This window comes from Urocampus carinirostris, chromosome 20 (assembly GCF_059441175.1).
Source record: "Urocampus carinirostris isolate Australia breed hairy pipefish chromosome 20, RoL_Ucar_1.0, whole genome shotgun sequence".
NCBI lineage: Eukaryota > Metazoa > Chordata > Actinopteri > Syngnathiformes > Syngnathidae > Urocampus > Urocampus carinirostris.
Genome location: NC_142368.1, coordinates 15,699,296 through 15,718,617, shown reverse-complemented (window position 1 = coordinate 15,718,617; position 19,322 = coordinate 15,699,296). Strand labels below are relative to the sequence as shown.

The 19,322-nt window shown below is 43.6% G+C and overlaps 1 protein-coding gene across 3 annotated transcripts in view; it reads left to right on the top strand.

Annotated features, from left to right (window-relative positions):
• galnt14 (UDP-N-acetyl-alpha-D-galactosamine:polypeptide N-acetylgalactosaminyltransferase 14 (GalNAc-T14)) overlaps positions 1–19,322 on the top strand; it is a 144,920-nt gene that overhangs the window by 100,663 nt on the left and 24,935 nt on the right. For all 3 annotated transcript variants that reach the window (XM_088325432.1, XM_088325431.1, XM_088325430.1), the window contains exon 6: positions 11,515–11,636. In XM_088325432.1, the coding sequence (XP_088181558.1) occupies positions 11,515–11,636 (122 nt within the window). The remainder of the gene's footprint in view (positions 1–11,514; positions 11,637–19,322) is intronic.

Sequence of the window (19,322 nt, the reverse complement as noted above, 5' to 3'; positions counted from 1 at the left end):
AAGAGAATATGCTAACGTCGCGCGGTCGAGTTCCCTCCTTGATAAGCTGAGCGCCACATAAGAAGGGGGTGAGGTGGGAGGAGTTGAAGGAGGGGGGAGCGAAGCGGCAATGACTAAGCATTGTGTCTGGGCCTTCCCCTCCCCTTCACAATAAGAGTGTCCACACCGTGTCCTCAGTTGACATAAGCTCGTGCTCACTGGCATCAAGTCAATAAATGCTTTTATTGAGAAGGTAAGGTATATTTTTTTAGACCCGCACAAGTGGAACCGCGAACTAGCGAGGTTCCACTGTACTACAATCCTCCCGTGATTTACTGTCAGTTTATAGCAAATTACAAACAATTAATTTACTATAAAACTATGAAAATTGATTACTTATGTGACTCAGCTGTGCCCTCCCATTTGGCGCCAACCGCCGCGGGATCTGATTGGCTCCCTGTCACTATTTGAACCTAGTCCTGTCAGTCCCCTGTTGTCAGTCCGTCTGTGAACCTCTGTTTTTCAAGGCAAGCCTTTTTCAACCCCTGTCTCCCGCCTGTCCCGTTTTTGCTTCTGTTTGTCTCCGGCTACGATCCGTTTTGATCCCGACCATATCTCCTCTCCCGTCCCGACTTACGACCCGTTTTTGATACCGACCACGACTACTGTCCCGTTCTGGCTTAGGACTAGTTCCCGACCCCGACCACGCCATGCTCTCCCAGTCCCGGCTACCGACCCGTTTTTTCCGTCCCTGACACCGCCATCGCTCGCTACGGAAGATCCATTTCCGCGTTTGGAGTACAATCCGAGTATAAGAGCGACTTGCTTCCCGCGTCCAGCGAACACCAGAACGTGGGCGCAGCCCTTTTTCTTTCCTCCGATAAAACTTTGGAGAAACGTGACTCAATTGGGTCCTGTTGCCGTTCTGGTCCTGGCAAGTTTAGAACCAGTGTTCTATGTAATAGATCAGGGGTGTCATACTCATTTTAACTCGGGGGCCACACGATAGGAAAAATATTCTGTCGGGGGCCGGACTAGTAGATTCAAGAGAAAGAAAAAGAAAGATCAAGAAATAAGAGAAAGAGAGGGAGGGAAAAGGAGAGAGGGCGGGACAAAGAAAGAAAGAGAGGGAGAGAGCGTGAGAAACAAAAGAGATAAAAAGAGAAGTTGTGAGAGAGGGGGAAAGAAAGGGAGCGGAAGAAAGAAATCCAAAGAGAAAAAGAGCAACAAAGGAAGAGAAAAAGAGAAACACTGACAGCGAAAGAGACAGAGTAAGAGAAAAGGAGTCGAAAGGAAAGAGAGAGAGAGAGAGAAAGTGAAAGAGACAGACAGAGTAGGAGAAAAGGGTGGAAAAGAAAGAGGAGAGAGAGAGAGAGAGAGAGAGAGAGAGAGAGAGAGAGACAAAAGAGAAGTTGTGTGAGAGAGAGAGAGACAAAAGAGAAGTTGTGTGAGAGAGAGAGAGAGAGACAAAAGAGAAGTTGTGTGAGAGAGAGAGAGAGAGAGACAAAAGAGAAGTTGTGTGAGAGAGAGAGAGAGAAACAAAAGAGAAGTTGTGTGAGAGAGAGAGAGAAACAAAAGAGAAGTTGTGTGAGAGAGAGAGAGAGAGAAACAAAAGAAGTGAAGAGAAATAAATACAAGTACAGTGTCTTTGTTCGAGACACCTGGCTTTGGCAACATCAAGTTGACATATTTCAACCTGCAGCTTGTTTTTCTCTTGCGCTTCTCTGAGTGTTGTCCGGCGGGCCGGATTCAATCCCTTAGCGGACCTTACCTGGCCGCCTGTGTAATAGATGGTCATATATTCATTATTTTCAGTTTTTTTTTTTTTTTTTTTTTTCAATCAGCATCACACATTCCATTTCTCAGCAACAACCAATTTGCTCGACCTGTGCGGATCTGTCGGGATCGAGTGCGTGTCCAAACGCGAGTCGATCCGATGAAACGAGGATCTTGCGTCCTCACCCTTTTCCTCTCTCCTAAATCCACTTTCGCCTTTTTAAAAATAGAATGCTAACAACTGCGTTACAGAAAATGAACGTGACAGCGGCACAAAGCGCCGGATTAGACAGGACGAGCAGTAGGACGAGCAGTTTGCAATTTACACGCTTCACACCGCCGGATAACAAAGTGTGACCGGAATAGCTAATAAAAAGCGATAAAAAACCCACCATGTTTTTGTTGTTCTTTCGTCATTCCATCTATGACTCAACCTCATCATTCAACCAGTTTTTTGGACTTGTTTATACCTTGAGATAAAAAAAAGTAGCGGTGAGGTAACATCGACAAACATGCTAATGCTAATTAGCATTTATTTTTGCGATTCTTTATGTCATGATTGCCGATTGAGAGCAACTGCCCGGACAGCTGATTGGCTGTCACTCTCTTTTTAAACCCCCGGTTTCCTCTCGGAAGCCGTCAGATCGTTAAGCGAACTGTTGCTTTCAGCTCAGTAAACCTTTTCGTCCGACTCCGTTTCTGCCCTGCTTTTTTTCTGCCTGATCTTCGTTGCCAACCTGTTTCCGGACTTGACGACGCCCCGTTCTGCCTGCCTGTTACCTGACCTGTTTTGCCCCGTTACCTGCCTGCCTCCTGCTACCGACCTCGCTTACGAACTCGACACCGCCTTTGATCTCCAGTCCCGGCCAACGACTTCCGCACCCCTCGCTCCTTTTTCCGTCAGCCATCCGATCGTGGAATCAAACCTTAACTTACTCTCCCTCTTTTTCAACAAAAACTGAGAAAACGAGCGCTATTGGGTCCCGTCTCCGTTTCTGGTTTCTGACACTTTAAACCCGTCAAAGTAAGTCGAACCTAAACACTTAACACAGCAATAGCTGGCAAAAGTAAACTCAAGTATTTCACCTGATTTCCTTGAGAAACTGCAATAGGGGGATAATAAATCAAATTAAATTAATGCATACAAGCAAAATGGCCCAGCAGATAGAAGATTGGATTGGGGTGCTTGGAGTGGTCGGTCGTTGGGAGCTGCAGTACCCAATTTGAAGGCCAGAGGGTTTTGGAGGCCCACAAAAGCAGTACCCACGAAAGCAGATGTTTATGTCAAAAAAAAAGAACAGGAAGAGGACCCAGATGCGTAACGTTTACTCACAAGTTTATTGAGATGTAGAGGAAAACAAACGCCAGCGATTAGGTGCTCGCTGGACGAGGGAAGCAACCCGCTCACGGGATCGGATCGTGATCGGAATGCGGAAGTGAATATCCCGAGGCGGGAGATCGTAGCGTGGTCAAACGGGCAAAACGTGTCGATAGCCGGAGCGGGAGATCAGAGCGTGGTTGGTGGTCAAAAACAGGTCGTTAGCCGGAGCGGGAGATCAGAGCGTGGTTGGTGGTCAAAAACAGGTCGTTAGCCGGAGGGAGAGATCAGAGCGTGGTTGGTGGTCGAAAATGGGTCGTTAGCCGGAGCGGGAGATCAGAGCGTGGTTGGTGGTCAAAAACGGGTCGTTAGCCGAAGCGGGAGATCAGAGCGTGGTTGGTGGTCAAAAACGGGTCGTTAGCCGGGGCAGGAGATCAGAGCGTGGTTGGTGGTCGAAAATGGGTCGTTAGCCGAAGCGGGAGATCAGAGCGTGGTTGTTGGTCAAAAACAGGTCGTTAGCCGGAGCAGGAGATCAGAGCTTGGTCAAAAAGACAAAACAGGTCGATGCCGGAGACAAACGGTGAATCAGGAACAGCCGAGTGGTATACGGATGAAAACGAGACTGACGGGAGCTGGAATCAAAAAAGTGCTTGCCTTGCAAGTGTGGAGGTTCACTGACGGACTGACAGGGAGAGACTGGCATACTGGGTATAAATAGGATGGGAATTAATCAGGCCACAAGCAACAGCTGATGCCAAACGAATACAAATAAACAAATAAACATGACTTGACTCTATGCTAGCAGTGTTCATTTTAGCTGTGAAAAGTGATGGGTCCGGGGACTCGCATGCTGAAAAATCTATGGGTCCCAACAGAGGTCCCCAAAATTTAGTCTTATCCAGGTTGAAATTGTAAATCGGCGACAAATATATCGTATAAATCTATGTATTCATTCCGTTTTAATCATCACAGTTTATTGGTAATACAAATCAGTTATCACTTCAGATTTTTCAGTTCACAATATTGTACACTATACAACACAATATTGCTGAAATATTTATATATTCATGCAGTTTTAATCATCACAGTTAATTGGTAATACAAAGCAGTTATCACTTCAGATTTTTCAGTTCATATATTCTTCATGGTTTGCTGTCCCGCCACAGTTGTCATGCCTTCTCAAGGTCCAATCCATTATCATCCTCCTCATAGCGTAACCATTAATAAACTTAAGTCCATATTGGCAGAAAAGTCCTTATCATGCTTAGGAGTATTATTTTGTTTATTTTCTTTCGTCGAATCGTTCGTTTCAACACGCGTGTTTTCCTTGCCTTCGCGGTCTTCCGAAGAATTTCTCCGCCGTTTTTTCGTGCCGGAATGATTGCCGTTGTTACCACTTTCTGTGTTATGTTTCGACTTATTACCGACACTGAAGAAATTCCCAATTTTTTGTTGATTTGCACCTAGTACCAACTGATTTTTCGGAGGCATGCTTCTCTTTCACTCGACAACCGGCACAACTATTGAGTCATCTCGAAGCCGAATCGGCGCGAGACCAAAACAACAATGGCAGATCTGCCTGACGACAAGTTTGGAGTGCGGTAAATCTTTGTTAAAAAAAAAGAAAAGTAATCGGGTAAAAATGACAATTTGGTGTCATTTGGTTGATTTGACACGATGCGTCCCCAGCAAAAATGATGCGTCTAGGACGCAGGCAAACCAGAACACTGTGTTAGATGGATTAGATTTGAATACGAACATTAGTCATTTTTCTGTCTTCCACTCCCATCACACTGAAGCAGTGTGGTGAGAGCCACAAGGCATTGACAAATGGGCAACAGACCATTAAGAGAGCTTTTATCTTTCAAAAAAATGATGACAAAGACCCATCATCATCGCTTGTTTAGAGAGGGATGACGTTTCGTACACATCCAGCCGAGGGAACGCGATCGCCATGGTGATTGAAACTGTGTGATCTCTTCCCTGGAAAAAATCAGGCCTTGAATTGTTCTTGCATAGTTCACAAATCGTTCATGCATAAGTTCAGTGTTCTTGATATAAAATGGTACGTTGCAAGCCAAGTACCGTTGTGTTTACGGCAAGTATTATTTAGATATTACAGTTATCACAAATGCAATAAAAGCAAGTGAAAGTTATGCTTGAAAGCAATGTTCCCTCTAAGCTGCGTGTATGCGCAATTGCGCACTACCCAGAGCTTTTCCGCGCACAAGAAAATCTAGCCGGCTCACAGAAATCAGGGCTCCAAATTGCTCATTAAGAAGCCAATTAAGTCAAAGTTACAGTGCATGAAGGTAAACATACACGGGTTCCCCTGACGTTGTGTTCTAAATGCAGTATTTCTAAGTCAAGGTCGAAGTAAAACGAAGTTGAGTAAAGTTAGTAGAGTTTTTCGAGAACCGGCTTCTTCGGCTCGGCTCACTAAAAAGAACCGGCTCTTTCGGGTCCCAAACGGCTCTTCAGGTTGTTTTTGCTTCTTTCATCCCTACACGACCAAATATTATGTAAAATTGTGCACAACATGACTTAAAGGAAGGGGGGAATAGAACGAAAAAGAAAAAAATACCAAAATGAAAAAGTCGTGAAAAGCTGAGAAAAAAAGAAACAAAAGGAAGAGGGAAAAAAGAAGGTAAAATTCAGAAAAAAAGCCAGAAGAAAAGAAAGAAGCAAATAAAGGGAAAAAAGTTAATAGAGAACAAAAAAGCAAGTAAAGTAACAGCTCGGAAAAAATAAACGCAATGAGATTTTTTTTAAAAAGGAATTCAAATAATTTCCAATGATATCGAGCGAATCTTGTTGCCAACATTGTACTTCCAATAATAAATGTAATCAAATACAGTTCTGTATCTTGCAACCGACGAAATAAGCCCCAAAAATGTTAGTATTATGCGACAAAAGATATCAGGAAAAAAAAGAAATGGAAATCTTGTGAAAGAATTGTAAAATGACGTTTGTAGGCAATTCATTCAAAAGTGAAAAATAATTTTGCAGTGCCGGAAACTCAGCAAGATGTAAATTGATGTTAGGTTTTGGACATGTTTGCTCATGACTTAGTTGCCACACTTGGGATTGCCGTTGCTCACTGTTGTTTCAAGCGTTGCTCACCGACTTTGTGTGAACGCTCGGACCCCTAAGGAAAATGACAGGGAACATTGCTTGAAAGGCAGAACCCTCACAACCCTGTCGCTGCCCGTTTTCACATGCACACACCCGCACACGGCCAATTTATCCGTTTCCCTCGTTAACTCTTTATGACTTCTGTTCTTCTTTCTCGATTGTCTTTTTAACACCCATAAATACACGCTAGGCCGATACTGCGCCGGGTCGTAAAAAAAAAAAAACACATTTACGGACAACGCCGCCCGTTTTTCATTGTTTCGGTGTGTGTGTATGTGTGCGATCGGGCAGAAAATAAAGCCTTATTGAGGATGAAATGGGATTTTAAATTGGCTGAGCATCGCCCGACGGCACGGCGTGAAACTTCTGACAATGTCACTGACGCATACGTGCACGCGCAAACTCGCACGTCATTGAATATTGATCAGAGCGTTTAGTTCAAACAGAAAAGACCGACCGGCCGGATTGCCTAACAAGCTCGTTTACTCATGCACCCACATGCACACTTGAGGGCAGGAACTGCTGAATCACTTTCTGTCTCATGAAGTCCGCCGGGCTGGTTAAAAAGGTAGTACAGTGGAACCCCGGTTCTCGACCGTAATCCGTTCCAGAACCCTGTTCGAGAACCGATTTGTTCGATCACCGAAATCGAGTTTCCCGTTAAAAATAATGTACCGTATTTTCCGCACTATAAGGCGCACCGGGTTATAGGGCGCACCCCGAAAAAATAGTTCGTGGTCCTATATTTTCCATACATAAGGCGCACCGGATTATAAGGCGCTACAATGGGAACGTGGACAAAACAGTCAGATAGTTCAGTCCAACTTATTACCCCCTTAACATTCCCAAAGCTTGAAAAGAAGCAAATACGTGTCATAGACACGTGCGGATGCGGTGTCCGTACGCTGTGACTCAAATGCATCGTTCCATCAATCGGAAGGTTAAAGTCTTGGGATTCAAGAAATGCCAACCATTCCTTAGTTTCTATTTTCTTTTTCGCTCGCAACTTTACTGTGCATATGACAATAAACACTTGGAATTGAGTTGAATTTAAAAATAGACACTCCATTCCATCCATTATCTGCACCGCTTATCACAGAAACATCGAGTTCAGTCTGAAACAAGATACAGGGGTAATATATATAGCCAGAGTAGCTCACCGAAGTCGTCATGTTCATAATAATGTGCAGCCGTGGTCATCTTATTCAGATTCAGATTCAGATCTACTTTATTGTCATTCTAGTACACGTGTATACAGAACGAAATGTCGATACATCTGACCCGCACAGTTTCCTCGAATGTACAGATATAAGTAAAAGTTGTATTGTATTATGGCTACGTATAGTATTTTACCATACCATACCATAGTGCCGATAGTATCCGTGAGTTTAGTTAATCCAGGAGAATAAAATATTTACAAATACAAAATAGTAAAAAAATGCTTTTTCGGCCAATTGCAGGCTTTGTTTTGCCGTTTAAGCCAATGCCAGCCTGTAAATGATAAAAAGGATCCTCCCTTTGACCTCCGAATAACTTAAGCCAATAGTGATCCATTCAAATGGTGATTGACACATTGGTTAGCCAATGAAACGCCGGTAAATAAATCCCAGCATACACCGCGGACTACTTGGCGTTTGGGGGAAAATCGAGTCGGCGGCTGCAAGTTAGTTGCAAGACTTTGCGACTAAATATTGATCCATAAATAAGGCGCACTGTATTATAAGACGCATGGTCAGCTTTTGAAAAAAATAAAGGCTTTTGGGTGCGCCTTATAGTGCGGAAAATACGGTAAATCGTTTTAATCCGTTCCAACACCCTGAATGTTTACCAACGTAAACATGAAGCTAACCCAGGCTAATGGAAAGGACCCACACAGAGGACTGGAAGAATGCTGCTTGGGAGGGTGGGATGGCAGAGCTATGCCCTTGCACAATAGTATTGCCTTTTACACGCTGGTTAACTACTGTTAAAAGAAAATAACTCTGAAATTGTTTAATTGATGTTGAAAATGTCAGGAAAAAATGTTAAAACGTCATATCGTCACGTCATATTGTCAAATATAAAAAAAATGTGAATATGCTTGATGGCTGTGTTTTGCTGCTGTTGGTGTCGGTGGATTTGTTCAGACCGAGGACAATCGACTTTGGCCTGGACGGATCTATTGACACTAACAAAGATGTTATATAATGAAATTGTGAATATGTTTGATTTTCGAGAAGGTTTGTTCAAACCTCACTTTGTGTTTGCTGTTAAAAACGGAATATTGGAATATAATATTGTGAATGTGCTTAATTGCTGTTGAGATTGTCATGATTGTTTTCTGTTTTTAGTGTCAATAAATTTGTTCAAACCAAAAAAAAAAAAAAAAAAAAAAGTTCGTGTTAGCGTAATCTTCCGTACAAAAGATGACGCTAACATAAACGTGTAAAAATAAAAAAATCAGGTCAAGTCATTTAGCACCACAAGTGGCTAGCGCTTCATTGGAAAGGGGGCTCTGTTCCAACACCCTGAATTTTGGGCTCAGTTCCAACACCCTGAATGTTTACCTCGAATCATAAAGCTAACCCAGGCTAAACGTACGTTCGCGTTATCGTCAACCATAAAACCATCCATCCATTCATCATCTGCACCGCTTATCATCAGTAGGTTCGCAGGGGTGCTGGACAGTGTTCCCTCTAAACTGCGCGCGTGCGCAATCGCGCACTGCCTGCACATTCTCAGCGCACAAAAAAATCTAGCCAGAGCACTGTTCCCTCTAAACTGCGTGTGTGAGTTTTTAAAGTTTTTCGAGAACCGGCTTCTTCGGCTCGGCTCACTAAAAGGAACCGGCTCTTTTGGGTCCTAAACGGCTCTTCAGGTTGTTTTTGCTTCTTTCATCCCTACACGACCAAATATTATGTAAAATGATGCACAAAATGACTTAAAGGAAGGGGGGAATAGAACAAAAAAGAAAAAAATACCAAAATGTAAAAGTAGTGAAAAGCTGAGAAAAAAAAGAAACAAAAGGAAGAGAAAAAAAGAAGGAAAAAATTAGAAAAAAAAGCCAGAAAAAAAGAAAGAAAGAAACAAAGGAAACAAGTAAATAGAGAACAAAAAGAAAAAAGTAACAGCTAGGAAAAAATAAACAAAATGAGATTTTTTAAAAGGAATTTAAAAAAATAGAAAAAAAAAACAGGGAAAAAGAAGAAAAAGTTAATGTTGCATTCAAATAATTTCCAATGATATCAAGTGAATCTTGTTGCCAACATTGTACTTCCACTAAAAATGTGATTAAATACAGTGTATCTTACTACTAATGATTTAGTTGCCACACTTGGGATTGCTGTTGCTCACTGTTGTTTCAAGCGTTGCTCACTGACTTTGTGTGAACGCTCAGACCCCTGCAAAATTACAGGGAACATTGGTGCTGGAGCCCATCCCTGCTATCTTCGGGCAGTGGGCAGGGGACACCCTGAACTGGTTGCCAGCCAGCCCCAGGGCGCACACAGGGACAGACAATTCGCTCGCTCATTCACACCTAGGGACAATTTGGACCGGCCAATCCACCTGAAATGCATGTTTTTGGAATGTGGGAGGAAACTGGAGTGCCCAGAGGAAACCCACGCAAGCACGGAAAGAACATGCAAACTCCACACAGGAGGTTTGATCTCATGACCTCAGAACTGTGCCGCATACGCGCTAACCACTTCACTGCTGTGCTGCCCATAAAACCATGGTGTGTTAATATATATCCGGGATGAAAGACTGCAATACAGTCTAGTCTGGAAATATGAGTACCGTATTTTCCACATTATAAGGCGTGTTATAAGGCGCACCTTCAATGAATGATATATTTTAAAACTTTTTCCATACATAAGGCGCACCGCATTACAAGGCGCTATAAGTGCATGCTGGTTTAAGATCAGGTAATTGTGCAATTTTGTAATTGTAATCCTGTGTAGTCCTTCGAGACATTTTTGTGATTAAGGGCGTCATAAATAAATGTGACTTGACTTGACTACAGTAGAGGATGTAGTTACGTTATGCAACCATTAGATGGTGCCGCGCTAAAGGGAATGTCAACAAAACAGTCAGATAGGTCAAACTTTATTAATAGATAACAAACAAGCTTTCCACAACTCCATTCACTCCCAAAATGAATAAACAGCCGTTTTATTATTTTCTCTGAGGTAAAGCGTTTTCGTGACACATCTTTAACATCTTTGAACAACAGCAAGGCATAACATTTTACTTTTCCTCCATTTAGTCAACATGCAAAAACACGTCTGATACTGTTATGGTAAATTAAACGTTGGTGCAATCGCAATATAGTGACACTCGTAATGTGCAAAAACAACAAGTGCAAAACAATAACATTAAAGCAATACCATAATAACTGTAAAATGTAAAACGTAAACACACACCAAGTAGGACCACCTCTGAATTCTTTAATGTTAAGTTCCCGTGCCAGCGCTGTTGCCTTCATTGGAATAGTTATTGTACTAACTACTTGCTGCTCTTTGTTCATCAACCCACTGTTCAAGTGTGTCCTCTAACTGTGGCCATCTTGCTTTATTGCCACGGGAACTTTGTTTAGTCTTCCTTACTTGGCGCAGCTTATCCTCATGCTTCCTCCACTTCCACACCATCGATTCATTAATGTTGAACTCTCTCGCTGCTGCTCTATTTCCGTGTTCTACTGCGTGACTAATCGCCTTGAGTTTAAACTCTGCGTTGTAAGCGTGTCTCTTAATAGGAGCCATTTCAGGGTCTTTATACCAACGCACAAATAAAAGAGAATCGTTGTTTAATATTTCCCAGTATGCACGGCGCACTTCTTCTACGCGAAAAATGGAGTCGGTGGCTGCTTCTCTTAGTTGCAAGACCTTGCAATTCAATATTGATCCATACCAGCTCAGTAGCCTAGATGGTAGTGTGCCCGCTTTGAGACTGGGAGGTCGCTGGTTCGCGCCTCGGCCGAGTCATACCTAATTGGTAAAATGGCGGCGCCCTCTGTTGGCTGCGGCTGCAACGGTTCGCTACAACGGGTCAGGTGTATCGACATTTCATTCTGTGTACATTGTTACAAAGAATGACAATACAAAGGAAATTATTATTATTATTATTATATAAGGCGCACCGGATTATAATGCGCATAGTCAGCTTTTTAAAAAAAAATCAGATTTTATGTGCGCCTTATAGTGCGGAAAAAAGTTTTTATTACAGAATATTACGGGCACAAAAGAGCTACACAAACACAGGTCAACAAAAATCGAATATATTTTTCAATTTCAAACAAAATGTAACTTTCAAATCTTCCCTTCCAGGTCTGATCAGGTCCAGAGTGGAGGGGGCGGACGCCGCCGGCGCCAAAGTCCTGGCCTTCCTAGACAGTCACTGCGAGGTCAACAAGGACTGGCTGCCCCCCCTCCTCCAAAGAATCAAAGAGGTGAGAAAGACCCGTGCAGTTCTGGTGTAGTCTCTTTTCTGATTTCCACGACCTTGCAAAACCTCCATCTGCATCATCCATATTCGTTCCTGGTGTGTGTGTTTTTGTGTGCTTGTGCGTAATCAAAGAGTCATCCATCACGCAGGGGCGGCGGCCTGCACTTTGTATTGAGATTTAAATGTATGTGTTATTGATCCGAGTGAGTCGAAAGTTGTAAATGTCTGGGGGAGAACAGATTGCTGCCGGAGATGCTTAGGGAACCGAAACCTTGAAAGTTCTGCTATTCTATTGCCAGTATTTATTTCAGTTTTTCTCCTACATGAATGCAAAGCATAGGGATTATCTCAAACTTGGGTGGGTGGTGTCTGGGTGGATCTCTTAACCGCTAGGGTTGTAGGTGCACCATTTCGAGTGGTGTGTCTTGGGCAACTACAGCCCGGTGGCACCCATTCTTCTCCAGGCCAACAAATCTCTTCAGCTAGTCTGGCGTGTTAGGCAAAAGTGCCAACCACTGCACTACGGAAACTAAATTTTGGGTGGGCGGATACCCTAACCACAAGAGTTGTAGGAGCACCATTTCCTGTGGTGTGTCTTGGGCAAGTACAGCCTGGTGGTACTCATCCCTCTCCAGGCCAACAAATCCCTTCACCTAGTCTCGAACCGGGGTCCTTTCGTTTGTTAGGCAAATGTGCCAACCACTGCACTATGGAAACTAACATTTGGGTGGGTGGATCCCTTAACCACTAGGGTTGTAGGTGCACCATTTCGTGTGGTGTGTCTTGGGCAACTACAGCCTGGTGGCACCCATTCCTCTCCAGGCCAACAAATGATTCCACCCGGTCTCAAACCGGGGACCTTTCTTTTGTTAAGCAAATGTGCCAACCACTTCACTACGGAAACTGAATTATGGGTGGGTGGATACCTTAACCGCTAGGGTAGTAGGAGCACCATTTCCTGTGGTGTGTCTTGGGCAAATACAGCCCGGTGGCACCCATTCCTCTCCAGGCCAACAAATCTCTTCAGCTAGTCTCGAACCTGGGGCCTTTCGCGTGTTAGGCAAATGTGCCAACCACTTCACTACAGAAACTGAATTATGGGTGGATGGATACCTTAATCACAAGAGTTGTTGGAGCACTATTTCCTGTGGTGTGTCTTGGGCAAGTACAGCCCGGTGGCACCCATTCCTCTCCAGGCCAACAAATCTCTTCAGCTAGTCTCGAACCGGGGGCCTTCCGTGTGTTAGGGAAATGTGGCAACGACTACAGTACGGACACTAAATTTTGGGTGGGCAGATACCTTAACCACTAGGGTTGTAGGTGCACCATTTCGTGTGGTGTGTCTTGGGCAACTACAGCCTGGTGGCACCCATTCCTCTCCAGGCCAACAAATCTCTTCAGCTAGTCTGGCGTGTTAGGCAAAAGTGCCAACCACTGCACTACGGAAACTAAATTTTGGGTGGGCAGATACCCTAACCACAAGAGTTGTTGGAGCACCATTTCCTGTGGTGTGTCTTGGGCAAGTACAGCCTGGTGGTACTCATCCCTCTCCAGGCCAACAAATCTCTTCACCTAGTCTCGAACCGGGGTCCTTTCGTGTGTTAGGCAAATGTGCCAACCACTGCACTATGGAAACTAACATTTGGGTGGGTGGATCCCTTAACCACTAGGGTTGTAGGTGCACCATTTCGTGTGGTGTGTCTTGGGCAACTACAGCCTGGTGGCACCCATTCCTCTCCAGGCCAACAAATGATTCCACCCGGTCTCAAACCGGGGACCTTTCTTTTGTTAGGCAAATGTGCCAACCACTTCACTACGGAAACTGAATTATGGGTGGGTGGATACCTTAACCGCTAGGGTTGTAGGAGCACCATTTCCTGTGGTGTGTCTTGGGCAATTACAGCCCGGTGGCACCCATTCCTCTCCAGGCCAACAAATCTCTTCAGCTAGTCTCGAACCTGGGGCCTTTCGCGTGTTAGGCAAATGTGCCAACCACTTCACTACAGAAACTGAATTATGGGTGGATGGATACCTTAATCACAAGAGTTGTTGGAGCACTATTTCCTGTGGTGTGTCTTGGGCAAGTACAGCCCGGTGGCACCCATTCCTCTCCAGGCCAACAAATCTCTTCAGCTAGTCTCGAACCGGGGTCCTTTCGTGTGTTAGGGAAATGTGGCAACGACTACAGTACGGAAACTAAATTTTGGGTGGTTGGATCCCTTAACCACTAGGGTTGTAGGTGCACCATTTCGAGTGGTGTGTCTTGGGCAACTACAGCCCGGTGGCACCCATTCCTCTCCAGGCCAACAAACCTCTTCACCCAGTCTCGAACTAGGGGTCCTTTCGTGTGTTAGGCAAATGTGCCAATGGCTGCACTACGGAAGAAACAATTTGGGTGGGTGGATACCTTAACCACTAGAATCGTGTTGCACCATTCACTGTGGTGTGTTTTGGGCAAGTATAGCCTGGTGGTACCCATCCCTCTCCAGGCCAACAAATCTCTTCACCCATTTTTTTCATCTCTCACCTTTTGTTGGGTCATTGTCATTTTTCATTTAGTCTGCCATTGTCATCCTGGTTTTAACTGCAGTAGCTCAGGAGGTAGAGCGCTCGTCTTGGGATCAAGGGATCCCAGTTCGAATCCCGGCTCGTCCGTGTTACATGTCGAAGTGTCCTTGGGTAAGACACTGAACCCCTAATACCCCCAATAAGCAGGTTAGCGCCTTACATGGCTGCAATACAAGGCCGCTATTGGGAAATGTGGAGCACATTGTAAAGCGCTTTGGGAAGTCATTGACTTGAAAAGCGCTATATAAAATGCAGATCATTTCATTTCATTTCATTAACTGCCATTTTCATATCCACCTTCGTGTAACATTATTTTGTTCTTTTCTAGTTTTTTTATTCCCCACGTCACTTCATTTCCAGTTTCTGACTTTTTCAGGTCTGTCTTTGATTCTTGTTTGGCCATTTTAGTTGCTTTGTGCCCACTTGTTTGTTTGTTATTTTAGTTATGATTTTTGCCTCCCCCACATGGGTCCATCCACCACCAAGACTCAACACTTGACATTTTCTAGAGCAGTGTTTCCTAACCTTTTTGGAGCGGCGGCACACTTTTTTTCTTTTTTCTTAAAAAATCCTGAGGAACACCGTCACTCATTTTCTGGCACCATTTGTATGTGTTTCTTCTTTTTTAAATCCAAAGTAGTTATTTCGTTAAATTGACAGTGTAAAGTTGTTTTTACCATTTGAGTTCAATGTTTCACAGCAGGTAATACTGGTTATTCATTTTAAATCGTAATTATACTGTAATTTATTTATTTTCTTTCGTCGAATCGTTCGCTTCAAAACACGTGTTTTCCTTGCCTTCGCGGTCTTCTGAAGAATGTCTCCGCCGTTTTTTCGTGCCGGAATGATTGCCGTTGTTACCCCTTTCTGTGTTATGTTTCGCCTTAATACACAAACTAAAGAAATGACCAATTTTTTGTTGATTTGCACCTAGTACCAACTGTTTTTGAAGGAGGCATACTTCTCTTTCACTCGACAACCGCCACAACAATGACGTCATCTCGAAGCAACGAGTTCTCGTTTGCCGAGATCGACGTGCAGATGAAAACTCGAACCGCGAGACCAAAACAACAATGGCGGATCTGCCTGACGAAAAGTTTGGAGTGTGGTAAATCTTTGTTAAAAAAAAAAAGTACCGTAAATCCCAGACTATAGAGCGCACCCGATTATAAGCCGCACCCACCACATTTTAAGAGGAAAACCGATTTTGTCCACACACAAGCCGCACCTGTATATAAGCCGCATGCGCCCACATTTAAACATGTAACTTAAACACAAAATTAACCCAAACCCGACTTCAAGTCCCGCGATTGAAACTAAATGTCCTTCATTAAAGTCCACAGTCCAAAAATCACAGCCGGCAAAATGAACGGAAAATGATACCGGTACTTAAGGTTTGATGCAGAACTGCAGAGTCCGGGTCCCGTTGAAAGTAATCCAAGGAAAAAAGTGTATATTTCCAAAGGTAAGGGTGGGAAAAATATATCAGATGAACACATTTACTCACGCAACTCCTTTTTCTTGAACCAACTTTTTACCCACTTTTTGTCTGTCCCTCACCTTTAGCGGTCCCCACTTAAACTCGGCACCCCGCGTTTGTTCCGCCCCTCCTTTTTCGTTCACCCGTGCAAAACATATCAGAATAAGTGTCCAAAATACATACAAATAAATACATTACAAAAATATACAGTTGCAAATACATATCATACATGGGTTACACATATTTACAAAGAAAGACGGTACACTGAGAGAGTTTTCAAAGCTTTAATAATAATAATATAGCTCTGACAGGGCAGTTAATGGTAGCAACACTCGAGCGCCGCTGGCGGCCGTTAGAAAAATGACATCAATTGGCCGCATCACTGAATAAGCCGCAGGGATGAAAGTTAGGGGGAAAAGTAGCGGCTTGTAGTCCGGAATTTACGGTAATCGGGTAAAACTGACAATTTGGTGTCAAAAACGTTGCGATTTGACACAATGCGTCCCCAGCAAAAATAATGCGTCTAGGACGCAGGGACGCGGGCAAACCAGAACACTGTTATGGACTCAAAAAGTTGACTTATCGCAAAGCGCCAGACCTAATCGAGGATTAATCCCCAAGACTAAGCTAATCTAGGGTATAAAAGACCTGACCTTATCTTATTTCTTTCTGACCTGAACTAATTGTGAAGACTTCACACTTGATCCACTCTTTAAGATCTGAGCTGGGTTTAAGCTCACAGCCTTAATCTGTAATCTTTAGAATCTAAACCTCACCCAACCCTTAAAAAAAAGCTTATTTGAAGGATATTAAACTAACACTGACTAGCTAAGAGGTTCAATTTGATTTACTTAAAAAATAAGATTCAATTCAATAATATTCACTTTAATTTAAATTCACATGCTAATATTTATGAAAATAATGTAAATTAGAATAGAATAGAATATAGAATAGAATATACCTATTTTGTCATTGTTACAAATGGGTTGAACATATTGTGACAACGAAATTGGGCATGACACTCCAGTTTCACTCATTCACAGTGAGGTAAAAAACCCAAGAGATAAAGGAACAGAGAAGATAAGGTTAAAGTTATAATTTACACAAAATTTACACAAGATTCCAAATCATTTGGGGCCTATAGCTGGTGAAATGATAAAAGTAATGTGTTATATAATAGCGCTGTCAAAATAAAAGCATAAAAGCTTTAACTTTGGATTTAAAGCTTTGAACTACTTTGCCAAAATGTCCAAACCAGAAACAGGAAACAAAAACCAAATCAGATGTAGCAATGACAGTGGAAATGTTTAACTCTAAGCTTAAAACACACTTCAATTCTATAGCATATGAAGAACTATATTTTATGTTGACAATATTTGTGTATTATTTGCCCTCATGTAGGTTTTAGATCAGGGGATGGTGTCATGATAGTCTGTAGTTTGCAATAGTCTTTGATCTGAGCAGCCCTTTGATTGAGACTCTTTGTGATTAAGGGCGTCACAAATAAAAATGACAAGACCTGACTGAGGTTTTTGAGTTTTTCCTTGCCCTCATGTAGGTTTTAGATCAGGGGATGGTGTCATGATAGTCTGTAGTTTGCAATAGTCTGTGGTCTGTGCAGCCCTTTGAGACTCTTTGTGACTAAGGGTGACTTGACTGAGGTTTTTGAGTTTTTCCTTTCCCTCATGTAGGTTTTAGATCAGGGGATGGTGTCATAATAGTCTGTAGTTTGCAGGACCCGAAAGACCCGGTTCTTTTTAGTGAGCTGAGCCGAAGAAGCCGGTTCTCGAAAAAGTCTGCTGACTTTACTCAACTTCGTTCTCCTCAACCCGTGTATTTTGACCTTCATGCACTGTAACTTTGACTTAATTTGCTTCTTAATGAGCAATTTCGAGCCCTGATTTCGTGAGCTGGCTAGATTTTCTTGTGCGCGGAAAAGCTCCGGGTAGTGGGCAATTGCGCACACACGCAGCTTAGAGGGAACATTGGTCAGAGACCTTAAGACTAAACATTTGGAAAAACCTTCTTGTTTTCCTGCAACGAAAAACAAAGACAAGAGTCTCCCTGCCGAAGGTCACAACCATCTTGTTTCCACGGAGAGCACTGAGGTGACTTAGTGGTTTTCGAGAGGCCGATAGTACGTAGCGCCACAGCTACCGTGTTTAATGGCCCGCAACCGTATCACCTGCCGGCTAATATTATTGGCGGCTGTTTGACCGAGCTAATGGTGGCACGCTCCGTCATTAACGCCGGCAATTCCAGTCGGCGAGGAGGAGACGGAACGCCAGAGCGGCTTTGGAACCCAGCCACGTTCTCTTTTAACGGTCGCTCGGGAGCTCCTCAAAAGGTTAACGGGGGCGCTAGTGAGGCGGAAAGTCGCCGGGGTTTCGCCAGACAGACTTTTATTGCATGTTAATGTCCTTTTTGGTTTTTTTTCTTCAGCCTCGGTTGATTTTACCGACAAACTGCGACAACTTTCAGTTTTGCACATATTGTAAAAACAAATGGTTGCATTAGCTAGAGGTAGAGCGCTCGTCTTGGGATCGAGAGATCGCAGGTTCGATTACCGGTGTTTAGCCATCTTGCTGTTAGCAAAAAGCTACGAGGAGACGAGGGATTTGCAAAAATGCTATTCCAAAAAAGTCGACATGAAAAAATTTACCAAAGTACAGAGATACCTCAGTTTTAGCGGGTAACTAAACTGGGAGAGCAAAGCGTGGTCGGGGTCGGAAACGAGTCGTAAGCCAGGACGGGAGAGAAGAGGGGCGGCATTAGCTCAGGAGGTAGAGCGCTCGTCTTGGGATCAAGAGATCGCAGGTTCGAATCCTGGCTCCTCCGCGTTATATGTCGAAGTGTCCGTGGGCAAGACACTGAATCCCCAATGCCCCCAATTAGCAGGTTGGTGCCTTGCATGGCTGCATGGCCGCTATTGGTGTGTGAGTGTGTGTGTGAATGTAAGTGTGAAGGTCATTGTAAAGCGCTTTGGGAGGTCTTCATTGACTTGAAAAGCGCTATAGAAATGCAGACCATTTACCATTCACAATTTACGTAGTCATTCACCCAGTCTGTTGATGCATATGTGTCATAACCAGTGTTGGGCGCATTACTGAAAAAAGAAAATCAGTTACTCCTCCCACAACCTTGATTACTGACACCAAAAAGTAACGCATTACCCTGAAAGTCACTATCTAGTTACACATTATCGTATATGCTCACCCGATTACTTTTTTTTTTTAAACAAAGATTTACCGCACTCCAAACTTTTCGTCAGGCAGATCCGCCATTGTTGTTTTGGTCTCGCGGTTGGAGTTTTCGTCTGCACGACGATCTCGGCAAACGAGATGTCGTTGCTTGGAGATGACGTCATTGTTGTGGTGGTTGGCGGCGAGGGAAGGTTAAGTATGCATACCTGTCAACCTGTACTGTTTCAATATCAATCCTGTCGGTCCCGTCTTGTCCGGTATCAAACCCCGTCTGTCCGATATCTGCGCGGGCGATTGGTATGGATCTCGTCGGTCTCTGGCTTCCTGTCTTTCCACGCCAGACATCTGCCTAACGTGCATGACACCCCAGTTCCCGTAAAATAAAGGTTTGTGTGAGTAACGTCACACATTTAGGTCCTGATCCTGTTCTGGTTCATGA